A 19,353-nucleotide genomic window follows, 5' to 3' on the forward strand; every position below is an offset into this window, starting at 1 on the left:
TGCGTCATACGGATATATTCCACACTTTTTGAATGCGTTTATTATATTACTTGGCGTAAGAGCCTTTTCATGAGATATGCCAACGCATTCTGCCACTTCGTATATGGATAGTAGTTTACCTGGGTGTCGCAGCATCCAGCTATCCACCGAAGCATTATATGCTGTCGAAAACGCCCTATAAACCCCCACATCAAGGGGTTGTAATTTATTGGAAGAATGTGGGGGAATCGTTAAAATTGTTACCCCATTAGCTTTTGCTAGGTTAAGAACAGCAATGCTAAGATGACTTTCGTGGTTATCGTAAATTAACACGTTAAGCCCCGGACCATCATGACATAATTTTTCTGTCAGACCGGAACATTTTTTTAATAATTTTGAAATAAGAATGTGTATAACTATTTATTTCTATTCTAAAATAAAAACAAAATACATTTTTTAAGTAAAAAAACAGCATGTACCAACAGGGTACACACGGTCTATTTATAATTATTTTTGTAATTTGTTTTAATGTGGACCATGTGTGCCATATTGGCTCACACCAGGAAGATAATCAAATACCTTCTCCCTAAGATATTTTAAGTTTAAAAATACAAAAACAATTTATTTTTTCAAAGAACATGTATGAATATTCACAAAACACTTAACACACATATATGCGGTATTAACGGCACATGCCGGACAAAAAGTGTATACCCTTTTGGCATTCTTCATCGCTGATGCTCTTCCTTCACGGTTCGAAAAGTTCTTGTAACATGCTGAACACCTTCCCCTTTTCTCTTTCTCGTCCAACGTATGCAGAGTTGTTAAAGAGTTTTCAGAAGTTGTTAAAGAGTTTTCAGAAGTTGTTTGAGGCATTAAAAGACTTTGAACAATTTGTTCACGGAACTCAGTAATTGAGAGATGTTTGCCAGTAACAGATTTGTAGAGAACTAAAGAGTTCACAAGTGCGGTATTTGTTAGTAATTCCACAGCCAATTTACGATATCACTTCATACTTCGTCGAACAGGGGAATTATATGCAGCCTTTTGATCCGACACATCGATAAAAGATTTTGCAGAATTATAGTCAACAATGGTCGATGGTTTGGGAACAGGTCCACGTTTTGTTTGAACATCTATCATCAAAGGAATATCCTTGGTCGTTAAAAACAAAACGTCCCGTTTATCTTTCCATTTTCCGATAACAACTTTTGTATTACTCTGTAGATACTTCATGTCACCTCTTTTTAATTTTGCATTGACTACCGCTTTGGGATTATGTTTCCTATTGGAACGTAATGTTCCGACTAAATGGGTTTTCCTATTATTTAAATCATGAGCCAAGTCAACACTCGTATAAAAATTATCAGTATATAAACTTCTGCCTGTATCTAGAAGCGGTTGCATAAGTTCCATCACCACTCTGGATGCTAACGACTTTTCAGATGGTTGCATCTCTTTTCCACCGTACACTTTAACGGCGTACGTATATCCATCTGCGACGCAAAGTTTAAACAATTTGACTCCATATTTGTGTCTTTTTCCAGGAATGTATTGCAAAAAACTAAGTCTACCACGAAATGGCACCATAGTTTCGTCAATACATAACGATTCTCTAGGAGTACACATTTTCTGAAACTTTTCATTTAGTATTTGTACAAGAGGAGAAATTTTGTAGAGTCTGTTTCCAGGTGGGCAGCTCTCGTTATCTGAAATGTGAAAGAAGTGTAATAATATTTCAAATCGACTTCTACTTATTTCACACATTTTAGAAACTTCATTTTTGTAAAGTAAATTGTTACTCCAATAATTTCTGAGTTTCGGTTTTCTGTCTAACCCCATCCAAATAATGAGAGCCAAAAATCGAAGCAATTCTTTTCTGTCAATTGGTCTCCAGTTACTCATAAGCGAATGTTTCGTTATTGACTCATTTACAATACCAGCGATTATGGTTTGTTCGGCGTATTTATTAGTTTCAGTAACCAACAAATCTTGCACTTGACGGTCGATAAACAGTAGGTAGAAATCTATTGGTTTGTGGTCTGTAAGTTTTGCGAGTTCTTCCTGATTTATTCCTGAAGTAAATGATAGTTCGAACTTATTGAGATCATCTGGATTTGGCACATCGCTCCATGTTATTTTATTTCTTGATACAACATCGTCAATAACAGCTTCCAGGCTAACGTTTGCAGATTCAGCTTTTTCTACAAAGCAAAAAAAAAGTAAACTACAAACAGAATTTGTGCATTCCTAAATAACTTACCTATCCTTCTTGTATCAGCCTCCTTTTGGATACAACTAGGACCTGCAGTTATTTTATTTCTTGATACATCGTCAATAACAGCTTCCAGGCTAACGTTTGCAGATTCAGCTTTTTCTACAAAGCAAAAAAAAAAGTAAAGTACAAACCGAATTTGTGCATTCTTAAATAATTTACCTATCCTTCTTGTATCAGCCTCCTTTTGGTTAGAACTAGAACCTGCAGTAAATTCTTTGCAATTTTGTGTTTGTTTGCAAATTTTAGCTTTTTTTCTACGAGACTCATATTCACTACTGTATGAGTCTGAAGAACCATCAGTAACATTTTCATTGTACACTGGATCGGCATCAGAATCATAAAACGTACTTTCAGACATACTACTATCACTAAAGTCACTCTCCTCAGCAAGTCTGCGAAGTTCGTCTTCCGATAGTCCTTTACGGAACATTATCTTATTTTTTAGTTCCACTTTTTAACAAAAAACTGAAGAGAAAATAGTGTTAGCCTCGTTAGACGTTCGAACCGATACTGACTGAAGCATGTTAGAAATTATAACCTAACCTGTTTGTGAACACGTGGTTTAACGGACCAACCTCTGATTTTGTTTACCACAGACCGTTTACACACATTTATACATAAGAAAGCACGGCAAATGCGATCCTCGACGAGCCACGGCATTAGGAACACGACACTTCGCTGTGGCCTGATAGGTACACACGGTCCCAGATAAAACTAGAGTGTGTGCCAGTGTGGTACACATGGGGCTTAACGTGTTAAAAGGGACGCATTTTCTTTGGAGCTGTTCGAATATTTAATGAAATGCGCCATTACTTCACAGAACAAATCTGTGTTCATCCACCCACTAGGTGAAGCAAGGCCCAAGGTACCAGGCGGGGCTCCATGTAGCATATGTTCCTTACAATGGGAAACACCATTGCTGGAGGTAAATACTGGCCTGGAGCACTGACTATGCAACATGTTGTTACTAGGGTTCCTCTCTCACCACTTGTTACCTTATTTACCTGCTTAACCCCCTTAACAGCAACAACTTTTTGTGGTTTCTGGACCGTCATAGTGGATGTTTCGTCTAGATTAAATACTCTTCTTCCGTCGGCAAATGCAGAAGTTCTTGAATAAACAGACTTTAGATTTTCAAAAAAGATCCCCACATTATGTCTATTAAAAGAGGTAGCCCTAGATAAGCTACAGCCTTCTGGCGTTCTTAATGAGAGTTGTTTATGTCGGTTACGAAATCCCCTAAACCATTTTAGTCCTGCCCTCTCTTGGTTGTGCCATTTTTCGGGTATTTTCTTTTTATTGCAGACAGCCATTTCGTAGGCAAGTTTAAGACAATCGGTAACAGACAACCCATAAAACATTCGGGAGCAATCGATTATATATTTTGCTAGGGAAGCTTCCTCTTCTGTTGTAAAAACCTTGTTTACGGAGTAGTTAGGTGACATGTGAATATTACTGACATCACCAACTTCTTTAGCTTTCTTTGTGTATCTTGCCAAAGTTTGAAAAGCAATACCTTTTGAAGCAGCTACTTTTCTGATACTTCCACCATTCAGCGCAAGATTCACTGCTTCTTTCATTTTTTCTTCAGGACAGTTCCCTATTTTTCTTTTCTTTGGATCCATGTTTGATCTGAAACAAATAAAATACTTATTGTCAAAGCTATTCATAATTATTGTCAAAGTCCAACAGTGAGATAGTCTCAGTGTTGGACCTAATGTTATGTCTCACTGTTAGACATCCGACCTCAACCGCCATTTTGTAATGCATATCATGTAAAACAAATTGGATCCACAAGATTTAAATATATTTCAAAACTACATAAATATTACTTACCCTGACGTAAACCGCCTATTAAAATATTTATTTAGCATGTGCAAATCAAATGTAGTTCGACAACAGACCTGCACCCATTCGCTGTAAAGTAAATACTGGCGCGAAGGAACTGCATCGATAGTAGACACACACTAACAAACTGCTAGACGAATTGGATATAAGGAAGGGAGCGGAAACAAATTGTCTCACTGTAGGACCTGTCTCACTGTTGGTCCCTCTCCCCTACCTACTAACGGGGTACTAATACCTACCTGCTAATCTTTGTGCCGACCTGGGGGTTTTCAAAATGTACCTGGGGTATCATAAAGGACTAAAGACTAAAGGATTATAGGGAGCAGTGTTGGGAATACCTCTTTTAAGCTACGAATATTTCCATTATTTTAAAAAAAAGCGATATAATATTAGAGAACAACGAACTTTTGGAAGTCAATAAAAATAAAAAAAAAAACAGTACATGGGCGTATAACAGTACGCCCAAGGAAGATATGTTATCCGCCATTCTGTTGGCAGCCATTTTGGATTTTCTATAATGGAACTCTTTTTTACTTATCAAGCCCCTTAATTTGATGCGCATTTGAGGTAGTTGTGAAATTAAATATGTAACTCGCCATTTTTGATTTGCTATAGTGAACTCTTTATTAATAGTCAAGCCGTTATATTTGATACCCATATTGAAGTAGTTGTGAAAAATAGTATATTGTACAACAATTGAGAAAGAAGACTTTCCGGTTTTTCTCACTGCGTGAGAAATGTTTCGTTTTGAATGTATGTAAGTAGTGAGAGAAGTGGCACATTGTATAGCATCCATAGAAAAACATGTAATCCTCCGGTGAACTTACATATCCGAGGTTACAAAAATTACCATCAAGCTGAAAATTGGCAGGATTGTTCAAAATACCATCTTCTTCTTCATCATATGGCTTGTCCGTTGTGGACGTTGGCTATCATCATAGCAATTTTAATTTTGTTTGCGGCGTGTCCGAATAACTCAATCGATGTTGGTCCAAACCATTGGCGTAAGTTTTGAAGCCATAAGTGTCTTTTTCTTCCGGGTCCGCGTTCGTTTTCTATTTTACCCTGTATTATCAGTTGGAGTATATGATATTTATCATGTCTCATAATATGACCGAGGTATACAAGTTTCCGTATCTTAATTGTGAAAGAGATTTCTTTTTGTTTTCCCATTCGGCGCAGTACCTCTACGTTGGTGGTGTGAATCGTCCAGGATATTTTGAGGATGCGTCAATACACCCACATTTTGAATGCCTCCAGCTTTCTCATTAATGTTTCCTTCAGTGTCCATGTCTCTCCGCCACACAGCAAGACTGGAAATACATAGCAGTTTAGCAGCCGTATTTTTAGTGGGAGAGATATGTCGGAATGGGTGAATATATTTTTCATGTTGTCATAAAATACCATCTTAAATAAACTCTAAAAAGTCCTCATAAATCCGACCCGAGCTAAAAAATTTACGCGGGTCACCAAATGTGGTTTTTAGCAATTTTCAGCGAAACGGTAAGTTTTATCATAAAATTAGTTCTTACAAAAAATGTAGATTAGATAAATACCTATAAAAAATGTTTCAATCCTTTTTTTTTAAAGAGCCACCGTTTTTGAGATATAACGATTCAAAAAGTTGTAATCGTCATAATATGCGCAAACGTTTCCACACCACCTTTGAGGTAGTGTACTGAGCGCGTTTTTTAACGTAGTTACCCAAGTATTCCTATTCCACGGATCTGTTATAATTCTCTTTAATTTGAAGCTATTGAATAGTTGATATTGGCAAGGGTTAAAAATGATAAAAGTAACGAAGTACAAAAAACTCGAAGAAGTACTACAAAATATTTAGATTAAAAGGTCATACAAGGACGCGTTTCGGCTCAGCTTAAAAATACAGGAACAAAGACAAAGGACTGACCTACAATGAAATATGAGAATTATAAGTATATGGTGACAACGCCCACCTCAATTAAGTAACTTACCAGAAGAACGAGGAAGAATCCACTAGTTTAAATTATCTATGGTTCTATAAACCTCATTATTATGTATTTTTTAAGTTATATTGACATCATGTTGTAATTTGACTATACATTTTTTTTGTTTGTGTATAAATTTTTTTTATAGTCAAATTACAACATAATGTCAATATAACTTAAAAAACACATAATAATAAAGTTTATAGAACCATATATAATGTAAACTAGTGGATTCTTCCTCCTTCCTGGTCTGGTAAGTTTCTTAATTGAGGTGAGCATTGTCACCGTATTATGCTTATAATTCTCATATTTCATTGTAGGCCAGTCCTTTGTCTTTGTTCCTCTATTTTTAAGCTGATGGTGGCTCGTGATGAGCCGAAACGCGTCCTTGTATGACCTTTTAATATAAATATTTTGTGGTACTTCTTCGAGTGTTTTGTACTTCGATACCTCGAGACCACATTTCAGCAATATGGACACTTCTCTTCATGTTTATGATAAAAGTTATAAAAAGCGCTATAAATTAAAAAAAAAATGGGAAATTTATCCAAGTGGTTCATAATTTTCTAATACTTTTCCTTCCTCTTCTAATTGTTCTTCTTCTTCTTCACCTTCTAGTTCTTCTTCTTGTTCATCCTGGGTGCAAGTAAATTGCACCAATAATGACACATCGCATGGCTCCTCGATATAATCAAACGAATCCTCAATTATTGTTGATGATTCAACATTGGAGCACGACCGATTTTGACAATTAGTACATGCTACCGAACAAAACAGTCCAACTTTTTTGCAACCACATTTAGCGCTACATCCCTTTTTACACTTACAAAAAATTGTGTTCAGGAGTTTTTCCGGCGCAGGCGGAAGTAAAGTTTGAATTGGTTCTAATGAAATGTCGACTAATTTCCATCCCCAGTCTTTTGGATATAGCTGATAACCAAGCCACACTTGATCTTGGTAATATACCCGAAAAAGATGTTGATGGGCAGCCGCTGAGGTTGGAGGAAGACAAGATAACTGCACTTATGGTTCCAGTGGCGTCGGAAGGTAAATTTTGATGGGTGGGCTCAGATAAAACATGTTAAAATAGTATGAAACGAACAAAAATGCTTTATTTGTATATAAAATTTTTACATATAAGTCTACACTCGACCAAAAACACGTTTTCTTTCGTCATTTCTGGAAACGAATTCACGCATTATGTCCTGTAGTTTGAGTTGGCCTGCCAAGTTTTCATGTACATGTAAAAGCATCACATGATTAAGACGTTTTTGGGTCATAGTACTGCGAAGGTATGTCTTCAAACGTCGCAAAGCGCTGAACGAACGTTCCGCTGAAGCAGCTGATGCCGGAACAGTCAACACGATAATTAGCAGTTGAAGGACTTGCTGAAGCATCGATTTGACAGTTTTAGATTCTTTGGAAAGGAATTCAGCTAAATCTTGACAACATTCTGGGCGTTGGTCCAATTGAAGACTTGACAACATCTTCAGCTCTGTTCTGAGAAGATCTGCATCGAAGTCGTCTGAGAAAGGTTTCAATAACTCTTGGATATCATCCAAGCTCGGAATGTCTTTTCCATGAAGAGCATCTAGAAGTAGATTTTCAAGTCGGATGAGGGTCTTCAGTCCTTGATCGAAACGGTCTTTCAATTCGGTGATCATCAAATCAAGAACTTCGAAATAATTTTTTCTGAAAGTTGTTACAGCGTCGAGTTCTGTGGATGGGACGGCATTTGTCGTGTGTTCCAATCTTTTGGGTACTTTTCTTGCTCTGGTGGTAGTTGGGGAATTCAAACCAAGTGCTGTTCCTTCGTCTGTTGTGGCTTTATGAATCTTCTGAAACGCTCTTGATGTTCTCATGGCCTCCAGTTGCGAAATTAACATTTGTACTGATCGAAGCACACCAGCTGCTGTTTGTTTTGGAGATTGCAGCGCTCTAGCAAGGGTTTCGCACGGACCGAATATTTCGATTGTTGCATTCAAGTAGAACAAAGTTTCGAACTTACATAATTTTTTGAGCCATCCACGTACTGTCACTTTTCTTTCGGGTGATATTGCACCTGGTTCATCAATGATCTTCTGTAACGTTTCTCGGACCCTAGGGTATTCTTTTTTGTACCTTACAAGAGCTCTAACACGAACGTACCAGCGAGTAGGACACATTGCAATTAAATTATGCAATTTTTCTTTAACCTCATCTTCTGTTGCATGTACTACAGCGTTTTCGTAGACTTTTCTTCTCTTAGAAGATTCCAAAATAGCATTAGATGAATCCTTAACTATGCAAAGAATGTCACAGATTTTATCATTTTCTTTGGCAACTTCCTGCAGTGCGAGATCAAGAGAATGATTTGAGCAATGTACATGTATTGACTTTGGTTGCTCATCGTGCAGAATCTTTTTAACCCCTTTGTTATTTCCCGACATATTACGCGCTCCGTCGAAACATTCCCCACATAGCATTGAAAGGGGTAAAGTGAGTCGTAGCAGAATATCTTTTATTGCTGCAGCAAGTGTAGAGCCTCGGGAGTCTTCTGGGTTGTAAAGTCCAACAAACACTTCATTTATAGTGAGTAGGTCTGGATGAACGAAACGTATACACAATGAAAATTGCTCTTTTCCAGAACAGTCAGTTGTACCGTCAGCGATAATAGAAAAGCGTGGTGATACTTTCATTTCCTCAACAAGTCTTCTCAAAAGTATGTGTGCCATTATCTGCAAAATTTCATTCTGAATATCAGCACTGAAATAATTGTCCCGTTTTTTTAACCATGGAACAAGTTCTGGAATATCCAAAGATCTCTCCTCTAGTAGGAGTCGCAAATTCCCACCTTGCATGTTGTGACCTCTTAAAGCGTTGCCTGAACGAGCCAAATAGCGTATCGAACTGATTATTGCCGTCAAACAAATCCTTGCGATTTTTTGTTGTTGTGCACATTGATCGTGAAGCTGAGATTCTACAGTACTGCCAGTTTCTCTCTGGCGTATAAGGTATTTGCATTTTTGATGAAAAGAACTTTTCTGATGAGTGTTAAATCTTACAAGTGCATCTTTCCAATTCCGGAAACCAACGTTCAAAAATGCCATTTCGGCATCAGAATACCATAAAGAGTCTGTTTTGCTGACAAAATGACAAGCTTTAATGCAGTCGTAGCATAAAAGGTGATCGTGTTCAACGTCATAATGTAGCCAATCAAAACTTGTGAACCACTTGTGCTGTACACTTCGATTACGACTCGGTCCAGTTTGTTGTTTCGGGAATACGAATTGAGTGTTGGGGTGATATTTCAAAAGAATAGATGGAATCTGAGGAATTTCATAGTTATGACCATGGCGCGTATTTTGGAAAGTAGGATGGCCATGTCTTGGTTCTACGGCTGCAGAATCATAAACATCACTATCATGAATGTGTTCTCCTTGCTGCAAAGGTGGGTCTGCTGCGGTGATGCTAACATTTCTTTCTTCACGATTAGAAGTGCGTTTAAAGAAATCTTTGATAGTTTTTTGCTGTGCCAGTGCCATGATGTCGCAGGATGACTGATGACTCAAACTGTCCTCACTCTGAAACAGCCAAAACGAAATTTTTTTTAATTTTAAACTCACATATTAACATTTCTACAATATGTAACTTTCATTAAAAACATATATGAAACTTAGGAATATTGTCGAAAAAATATAGCCACAGAGGACTCAGGGATACTCTTCCCCTCTTTGCCGCCGCTGCCCCTCGTCTATGGTTCGAACGTTCCCGACAGAGACGAAGCAATGCGATGTGCGTCGAAGAGAAACTGTTGATGAGGGGCAGCAAGAGAGAGAGAAGGGAGAGTATCCCTGAGTCACGCACACACAGTGAGTGAAACATGAGCGCGCGAAACTGTTTGAAATATGAATGTTGAAATGAAGAGTGATATCAGCTTTATGATATCATCTTAACTGATATCAAATATTCTATAGAAAATGTAATGTAAAAAGAAAAATCTCATGCATTTTAATGGGTGGGCATCAAAATCCATGGGTGGGCGCAAGCCCACCCAGCCCACACTGTTCCGACGCCACTGTATGGTTCCAATCAATATGATTTTCAATAAATGCTTAATTTTATTTACGAATTTATATTGTGTGATATGCCCACTGACTATTGGTTCCCTAGTTGCTGCTGGTTGGTTTTGTGTCATTCGCGGCTTAGCCTCGAAAATTCAAAGGAATGCTTCTCTGTGTTCGTGGTTCTCTGATAATATTGCTTTTATACATGTACAATACCTACAAGAACAGATTTTCTCAAAACCAGATGAACAAGCAATAAAATCGTAGCCATTTGGCCATCTTTCCTCGTCACCTGCTTTTCTTAAAAAGAATTTTGCAGTTTATTACTCATAGATTTTAGTTCATTTTCGCTAGTTGAAACAACAACATGGAGCCAAAGGTTTTAAGCAAACGAGGAAACGAAAAAGTTACGTATAACGGACATTTGTTTATTTTTGAAAAGGACAGTAAACGTGATGAAAGTGTAAAGTTTTGGCGGTGTGAACAAGTCGGGCACTGTAAAGCAAGACTTCTAGCAAGACTAAAGCAAGACACTAGTGGTGAAGAAGTGATAAAAGAAATTAATGAACATGCTCATGATTTCTCAGCAGTGAATGTTGAAATGGCTGAAGTTATTACAAAAATCAAACGTCGGGCAGAAAGTAGAGTGGAAAGTACAGCACAAATAATTAACGAGTGCATAAGAAATGTGTCACAAGCTGGAGAAGGTGCGCTTGCTAACAACGCAGTGCTAAAAAAAATAATACGACGTAAACGCAATCAGGTGCATGAAACTCCAATGAACTACAATACCTTAGAAGTGTTAGTGTTACCAGAACGTTACACAGTGTAGAGGCCTTATCCACAAATCGAAGAAAATTTCTTATTGTACGATAGTGGACCATCTAACAATAGAATTTTAATATTTGGAAGGGCGACATGGGTTCGACATTTGCAAACAAGCATTTGGTATGTTGATGGAACATGTTCGATTTCGCCCAAACCATTTTCACAAGTATATGTTGGAATGGTCAAAAAGCACGGCGGAATTCATCCAATTTTTATGCGCTTTTACCCATAAACAACGTACAACTTATATACAACTGTTTGAAGCAATTAAAGGAATGCTTCCCGATTTGAGTCCCGTATCTGTAAGTTGTGATTTTGAACGAGCTGCAATTACCGACTGTTTTCCCAATGTTGTAATACAAGGTTGTTTCTTCCATTTGGTAAAAAATATGAAGAAAAAGTTGGCTGAAATGGGATTAACTGCGCAATACAATAATGACCCAGACTTTGCACTGAAAGCTAGAATGGTCATTTCACTGGCTTATATTCCTGTTGAAGATATGGAGAGTTCTTGGATGTATTAGGAAATCACCTACCAGAAGAACTTCAGCCACTGTTAAGCTGGTTGGAAGACAATTATATCGGTCGTCCCCATAGACGTGGAAATGGAAGACGTTCCGCCCTGTTTCCACCAGAACTATGGAATTTATATCAACGGGTATTACATGATGAAGACCGTAGTAACAACCACGCAGAAGCTGCTCATCGACGACTTCAAACGGAATTAGGTGTCAATCATCCAAGTATTTGGAAATTTATCGATGGGCTGCGAAAAATTCAAAAGGGTCGTGATATGTTCTATAAACAATTAGTGTCCGGTAATCAACCACCAATAAAATTAAAAAAGTATCGCCAAGCTGACGAACGCATCAAAAACATAGTTTCTGATTATATTAATAGAGACAAAATTGAGTATTTGCGCGGTTTCGCACATAATTATCATTTTTAATTTTTTTTGTACAGTTTAAATTTTCCCATTAAAAGTTGTTTATTATAATATTTGTTTTATTTCCATATAGGTACTTATCTTCAATATTTAATAAGTCAGTAGGTACACCACTGAGTTTTATGACGACAAAAATTGAACACAATTTTAAAAACAATTTTGATACACGAATCATTCTTTTTTTTTAGTGAAATTTAGAAAATATTTAGAAAAATGTAAGTATAACGTGAAGTATAGTGATGAGTGCTCTAATAACCGGCAAAATAACGCAAAAGATGGAAAACATATTAAGTTGTAAGATTAAAAAAATGAAACCAGTGGAGGTGGAAGAGCGATAAAAACGTAAAAATGTACATTCTACTTATTGTTTCCCACCTTTAGACGTATTGGACGAGTTTGGCAACTGCCACTGTGACAGTGACAATTTTAATTGACATACTCCTCTGCTCTGATACGTCTAAAGGTGAGAAACAATAAATAGAATGTAAGTGCTCTAAATAGAATGTAAGTTTTTTTCGCTAAATATCCTACCTCCACTAGTTTCATTTATTTTTATCTCACAACTTAATATGTTTTCCATCTTTTGCGTTATTTTGCCGGTTATTAGCGCGCTCATCATTGTATAAAGTAAAGCAAAATAATTAAAGATTTTTCGACTACATGTTTTGAACATTGAATATACAGGGTGTCCCGTAAGTAGCGGATCAACGAAGAGTCCGTGTTAGGGGGGCTAATACACGTACGAATAAATAAGTTTTATTGTCCTTGAACTAATAGTTTAAGACAGTGCTTCCCAAACTGTGCGCCGCGGCACCGTGGCTCGACTACAGGGGCGCCGCGAAAGTTTTCTTCCAATATTAGACATAATCACATAATTACCTTCAAGTATTAAACATTAAACTAAAGTTGTTATGCCAACTTTTTAACTTTTAAAATATACCTATATAAAAATGTTTCCCATGATAAACGAGTTCAGTTATTAGTAATTTTATTTGATATATATATATATATATATATATATATATATATATATATATATATATATATATATATATATCCCGTTCACAGCGTAATACGCCTTTGGGTTCCCGTTCGCCAAGCCTGTCTATTCTGCCAGTCTTCTTCAGATAGATTTCTTGCTGACATTGCTTTTGAGATTCCTTGGATCCATGTTGTTGGTGGTCGTCCTCGTTTTCTTTTCTCTGGTGGTACCCATTCTAATATCTTTTTGGGTAGTCTTTCTTCCCCCATACGTCTAACATGTCCGTACCATATTAGTTGTTGTTTTTCGATGTCTTCTATAATTGATCTTTGTACTTTCATTTGTCTCCTGATGTCCTCATTTTTCACATGTTCTAATCTAGACTTTCCCGCTGCTCTCCTCCAAAAATCCATTTCAACTGCCAATAGGTTACCTTTAAGTTTTTGTGATAACTGCCACACTTCTGAGCCATAGACGATTACTGGTTTTAATATGGTATTATATATTCGTTTTTTCGTTTCCGGTCTTATATTTTTTTGCCATAATACTGAATTCAACGCACCTATAACTTGTTTTCCTTTGGTTATTCTGTCTTTTATGGCTTCATCACTTCGTCCTGTCTTTGTCAGTTTTACCCCCAAATATGTACATTGGTCACATTTCTTAATAGTTTCATCTTCTAAGTCGAGGTCATCTGGATTATTTTCTCCTCCTGCGCAAAGATATTGTGTTTTTTGGACATTTACTTCGAGGCCCCATTTTTTGTACTCTTCCATTAGTTTTCTAGCCATATACTCCAGGTCTTCTTTGTCTTGGGCAATAACTACCTGGTCATCTGCATAGTGCAACGTATATAACGTTTCATCCCCAATAGATAGCCCCATCCCTTTACACTTCTTCTTCCAGTGCCTGAGTGCTTCATCGATATATATGTTGAACAGTATGGAAGATAAACAACAACCTTGCTTAAGTCCTTTTGTTACCTGAAAACCATTAGACACCTCTTTTCCTATTTTAACTTTTGCTATTGTGTTCTTATAAAGCTCTTTAATAGCATCGATTAGTGTAACGCTGATACTGGTTTTCTCCAATACTTTCCACAACTTCGCAACAGGCACGGTGTCATATGCTTTTGTTAAATCGACTAAGAGTAAATGCACTTCTCGAGATCTCAGTGTTCTTTTCTCAAGTATTTGGGATAAGCAGAAAATACTATCTATTGTGGATCGTCCTGCTCTGAATCCGTTTTGTTCTTCTGACTCAAAAGGGCGGTATTCTTCGCATATGCGTTCTTTTATAATTCTTCCAATTTTATTTGATGCCGACAATATATCCTCGATATTTTAAATTCCACGAAACAATTCTCTTACTACTGTAAATTGACTTCGGACCGACAGGCCATAAATCACTGCCGGTCGGCAAATACAATCGTCTCTTTGCACGTGCACATTTTAAAACTGAATTTTTACTTATCTAAATTTTAGTTAGTTGAATTTGTAGTTTCATACTGTTCGCATCGTTTCATTTATCAGTGTGAATATAAACAGGGTTGTTTCACCTACTTGTGTACAAAAGTTGCTGTAAAAATGGAAAAGTTTTTGAATTTAAATAAACAAGGTGGTTCTAAAAATAAAGTGGATGCACCACAAACTAGTGGTAGAGTCGTGAAGAAACGAAAATACCGTAAATATGATGACATATATTTGGATTTTGGCTTTACATCAACAAACTTCAATGATGAAGAGACCACAATGTGTATTGTGCCTGAAACTTTTGGCTCCAGAATGCATGCTTCCAAGTAAGTTAAAACGCCACTTGGAAGCCAATCATCCAAACTTGGCTGACAAACCTCGTAGCTTTTTTACCAGGAAGTTAAATGATTTGAAGCAACAAAAAGGTAACTTTTCCAAGCATTTGTCGATACCTAAAAATGCTTTGCTGGCATCATACAAGGTTGCGTATAAAGTTGCAAAGTGTAAAAAGCCCCACACAATCTCAGAACAATTAATTCTACCGGCTGCTGTAGATTTGGTAAACATTATGATCGGAGAATCTGCGGGAAAACTTCTTTCAGCGGTGCCTTTATCTAACAACACCATCAGTCGCAGAATTCAGCGTATGGCGGAGGATCTTAATGATCAAATAATTGAAAAAATAAAAGAAAGTTAATTTGCGTTACAGTTGGATGAGGCAACAGATTCTAGTAAAGATGCACACTTATTTGTTACATAAGGTTCTTGGATGATAATACCATTGTGGAGGATCTTCTGTTTTGTAACAAAATCACTGCAAGTACAAAGCCGCAAGACTTGTTCGAGATCCTGAATACATTTGTGGTTGAAAACAATTTGGAGTAGACAAAGTGCGTTGGTGTTTGCACTGATGGTGGTCGTTCAATGTCTGGCCGTTATGGAGGATTACAGGCGCTCGTTCGAAATAAAGGTCCGGATTCAGTATGGACCCATTGCATCATTCATAGAGAAGCGCTTGCATCAAAGAATCTGAGTCCTTCACTAAATTTGGTCTTAGAACGTGTGGTAACTGTGGTAAATTATATAAAAACTAGGCCGGTGAAAGCAAGGTTTTTCAAAAAAATGTGTGAGGATATGGGTGCAGAACACACGTCTCTGTTATACTACTGCCACTCACGATGGCTCTCTCGTGGCAATGTTTTGTCTCGTACGTTCCAATTACGGCAAGAAATGTACATTTTTCTTGAAGAAGAAAAACACCAGTATGCCAAGTACTTTGTAGAAACGGATTTTGATTCAACTAGCATACTTATGTAATATCTTTGAAAAGTTAAATGCGTTGAATCTCTCCCTGCAAGGCCGCAACACGCACATTTTAAAATTGGCGGAGAAGATTTCAGCTTTCAGAAAAAAATTAGAAGTATGGAAGAGAAAAATTAATGATAATAATATCAATGATTGTTGTCCCTTGTTGCAGGAGTTTATTATCTCCAATGAAGTTAATATCTCTTGCAATATTAAATCTATTTTTGCGGATCACTTATCAGAGCTTATCAAATGGTTCGAAAAATACTTTCAAGCTGATAATATCGACCAGTTTGCATGGATTCAAGATCCATTTAGAGCGGAAGCTCCTTCTGAATTTACTTCTTTAGAAGAAGAAAATCTCATTGATTTGGCTTGCGACAATACGTTGAAGACAAAGTTTGGCTGCACGGAACTAACTGATTTTTGGATATCAGTAAAAGATGAATATCCGCTGTTGAGTGGTAAAGCTCTGCGCATCTTAATTCCATTTGCAACATCCTATCTGTGCGAAGCTGGGTTTTCGGCAGTCGCTGTAATAAAAAGTAAATACCGTGCGAAAATTAACGTGGAACAAGAAATGAGGGTAGCTGTGTCCAGTTTGATTCCGAGATTTGAAAAGATGTGTAATGAACAAGAACAAGCTCATTTATCCCATTAATTACTGTAATTATTTTTTCAATAAATTGTTTGTGAATTTAAAGTATGTTTCATTATTATTAAATTAACCTAACCATATCAACTGCAACAGAAACCGTATTAACTACAGTTAAAGTTAGACGTTAAATCAATATTTTGACTCAGGTCGCCGCGAAAAAATTCTAGTTTATTAAGTGCGCCGCTAACTAAAAAACTTTGGGAACCACTGGTTTAAGAGATGTCTTTTTTATTTTTAAATTATTTGAAATTTTTGTATTGTTTGATATTATTATTATATTTCTGCTTTTTTTATTGTCAAAGTTGTTTTGATGTACATTCTTCTTCCTAATTAAATTGTTATTTATTTGTTATTACACAGAACACAAGAAATGTGCGGTTAAACATATGCAAGTTTTAATTTGAGCTAAGACAATAAAACTTATTTTTCGTATGTGTTTTAGCCCCCTCTATCACCAACTCTTCGTTGGTACTACTACTTACGGAACACCTTGCATATTGAAAAAAAAATATGTACAACGCATATTTAAAAAATGCAAATTATGTTAATAAAAATTATGAAGTAGATACACCACTGGTGTGTTGAACACTACATAAAGAACATACAGTGAGCACGTAAAGGTTGGAATACATTCATTTTCTCGAGAATGGGCGATTTTGGAAAAATTCCCAAAACAGGTCAATTTTTTTTTAAATTACTGGTATATTGGTATACTTGGTATATATCATACCATACCATATATATCATATTTTAAATTACTGGTATATTGGTATAATTAGTATATATCATACTAGTGTCGTTATTCATCTGGGCGTGATGACGTCTTCGATGATTTTTTTTAAACAAGAATAGGGGTCGTGTGATAGCTCATTTGAAAGGTTAGTTCAGTGATATAAACATTAACATAATTATTTATACAGGGTGCACAAAAAAAATTTTTTTAATTAAATTAATTGACAAAAAGAATAATGTGTGTAATTTATTTAATTCAAAATACATTTTTTTTTTCTATCAGAAAACAGGAAAAAATGTATTTGGCAAATAAATATTGTTTTTTGCTTAAATTCAATATTAAAGCCGCCACCCATCAGCCTCGTCACAGTTTGAACATTTAATTTAAGCGAAAAGCAATGGTTATTGTTCAAATAAATTTTTTTTTCAGCTTTATGAGAGCAGTAAAATGTATTTTAAATTAAATAAATTACATACATTCTTCTTTTTATGTCAATAAATTTAATCCAAAATTTTTTTTTTGACAACCTGTATAATTAATTATGTTCATGTTTATATTACTGAATAGAGAATTGAATTACCTTTCAAATGAGCTATCACACGACCCCTATTCTCATTTAAAAGAATGATCGATGACGTCATCACGCCCAGATGGGGGACGTCACTAGTATGATATACAGGTTGTCCAGAAACTCTCCCGACAAACGAAGACCGGAGATTCTTCAGATAATTTAACCCAATTCAACTAGTCCGAAAATGCTTCCTAAGGGAGCTAGAGCTCTTTGAATATGGCGTGTTGGAATTAGTTTTTCTTAAATATCTCCAGAACGCTTCTATTTAGAAAAACGAAAACTGGTACACTTATTTATCTTCCAAAAACAAAACCAATCCCAATAATTACGAATTTTTAGTACCGGTCATAGATGCCCATTTTGGGTAAGGCGACGGGTATTTTATTAAATTGTGAAGTATTCTAGTACTAAAAGGTACTCTTGCTTTAAGTCGGTAGGATGCACTGCTTTCTAGAAAAATCGATTTGAAAATTTTTCGTTTATTGAATTTAAAAAACATTTTTTCAAAAAAAGACGTTGTATTTTACCGACTTAAAGCAAGATTAACTTTAAGTACTAAAATACCTCATAATTTTAATCAGTAAGTGTAAAAAATGCTTAAAAAATAAAGACAAAAGAGCCATTCGATAAAATAAACTTTGACCTACCCAAAATGGACGTATATGACCGGTCCTAGAATTTCTCAACTGAGGAAATCGATTTATCTCTGCAAGATAAATAAACATACCAGTTTTCGTTTTTCTAAATAGTTTTTTTTTAAATTTTTTTACCTTAAAGAGCTCTAGCTCCGTTAGGAAGGATTTTCGGACTAGGTGAATTGGGTTAAATTGTCTTGAAATCATTTGAAGATTCTCCGGTTTTCATTTGTCGGGAGAGTTTCTGGACACCCTGTATATGCCAAAAAGTCGTAATTTAAAAAAAAATTGACCTGCTTTGGGATTTTTTTCCAAAATCATCGAATCATTTAACACTACAAATTTAGTACTATCTAGTATAAAATTTAGGGAAAGTAGAACAGTAAATATAATAATATTTTTTATCTTTTTAATTGTCATAAGTTTTGAACTGAATTTAACGTCGCGTGTCCTGTCATCTCCCATAATACAAAATCAACTGACTAAACTGGCGATGAACCGGCGGCATCGAAACGGCCGGCGATGAAATGGACTGGCGATGAACCGGCGGCGATGAACCGGCGGCGATGAAACGTCCCATTCCGTATAATGAAGGTGCTCTCAACCAGTCCGATGGCCTATTAGTATTTATAAAATCTAAAATTAATTTATCACTCTCACAATATTATAGAAATCAATGGATCATATGCCATTAAGCTAAAACTACTAGTCCATAACAATTCCGTTTTAGTTCATACTTTGTATAGGTCACCATCTACCAACGTTAGAAATTTCCTTTAAAAACCTTCACACATATCTCAGTGAAAATGACGCAGAAGAGTCGAATCATAGCTGGAGATATACATATTGATATTACAGAGTTGACTGATATATCTAACGAGTACTTGCGATATTCTTGGTGAATTTGGATATCAATCAACAATAAATGCCCCTACTAAAGTACAAGGAAATTCGAAAACTTGCCTCGACCATATCTTTATAAGAAATTTGCATGGTGATCACAACAATATAATACCGCTGGCAATTCGAACTAATATCACTGATCACTTTACAGCAATAGTGCAAATAATCTTTAGCGCAAAAGCAGGAAAAAATTAGTACAAAA

General features: G+C 36.1%; 1 protein-coding gene across 2 annotated transcripts; it reads right to left on the reverse strand.

Annotated features, from left to right (window-relative positions):
- Positions 1 to 310: 310 nt before the first annotated feature.
- LOC126892007 (piggyBac transposable element-derived protein 4-like) lies at positions 311 to 3,018 on the reverse strand. 2 transcript variants are annotated; one of them, XM_050661412.1, is made up of 3 exons: positions 2,417 to 3,018; positions 2,243 to 2,356; positions 311 to 2,183 (listed from the first exon to the last, which is right to left on the reverse strand). In XM_050661412.1, the coding sequence occupies exons 1-3, from the start codon at positions 2,685 to 2,687 to the stop codon at positions 985 to 987; spliced, it is 1,584 nt and encodes a 527-aa protein (XP_050517369.1). In that variant the 5' UTR covers positions 2,688 to 3,018; the 3' UTR covers positions 311 to 984. The 2 variants fall into 2 exon arrangements, with proteins under 2 accessions (XP_050517369.1, XP_050517368.1); XM_050661411.1 differs by having other exon boundaries at positions 2,243 to 3,018.
- Positions 3,019 to 19,353: the final 16,335 nt, after the last annotated feature.

Source organism: Diabrotica virgifera, chromosome 9, assembly GCF_917563875.1.
Source record: "Diabrotica virgifera virgifera chromosome 9, PGI_DIABVI_V3a".
Classification (NCBI taxonomy): domain Eukaryota; kingdom Metazoa; phylum Arthropoda; class Insecta; order Coleoptera; family Chrysomelidae; genus Diabrotica; species Diabrotica virgifera.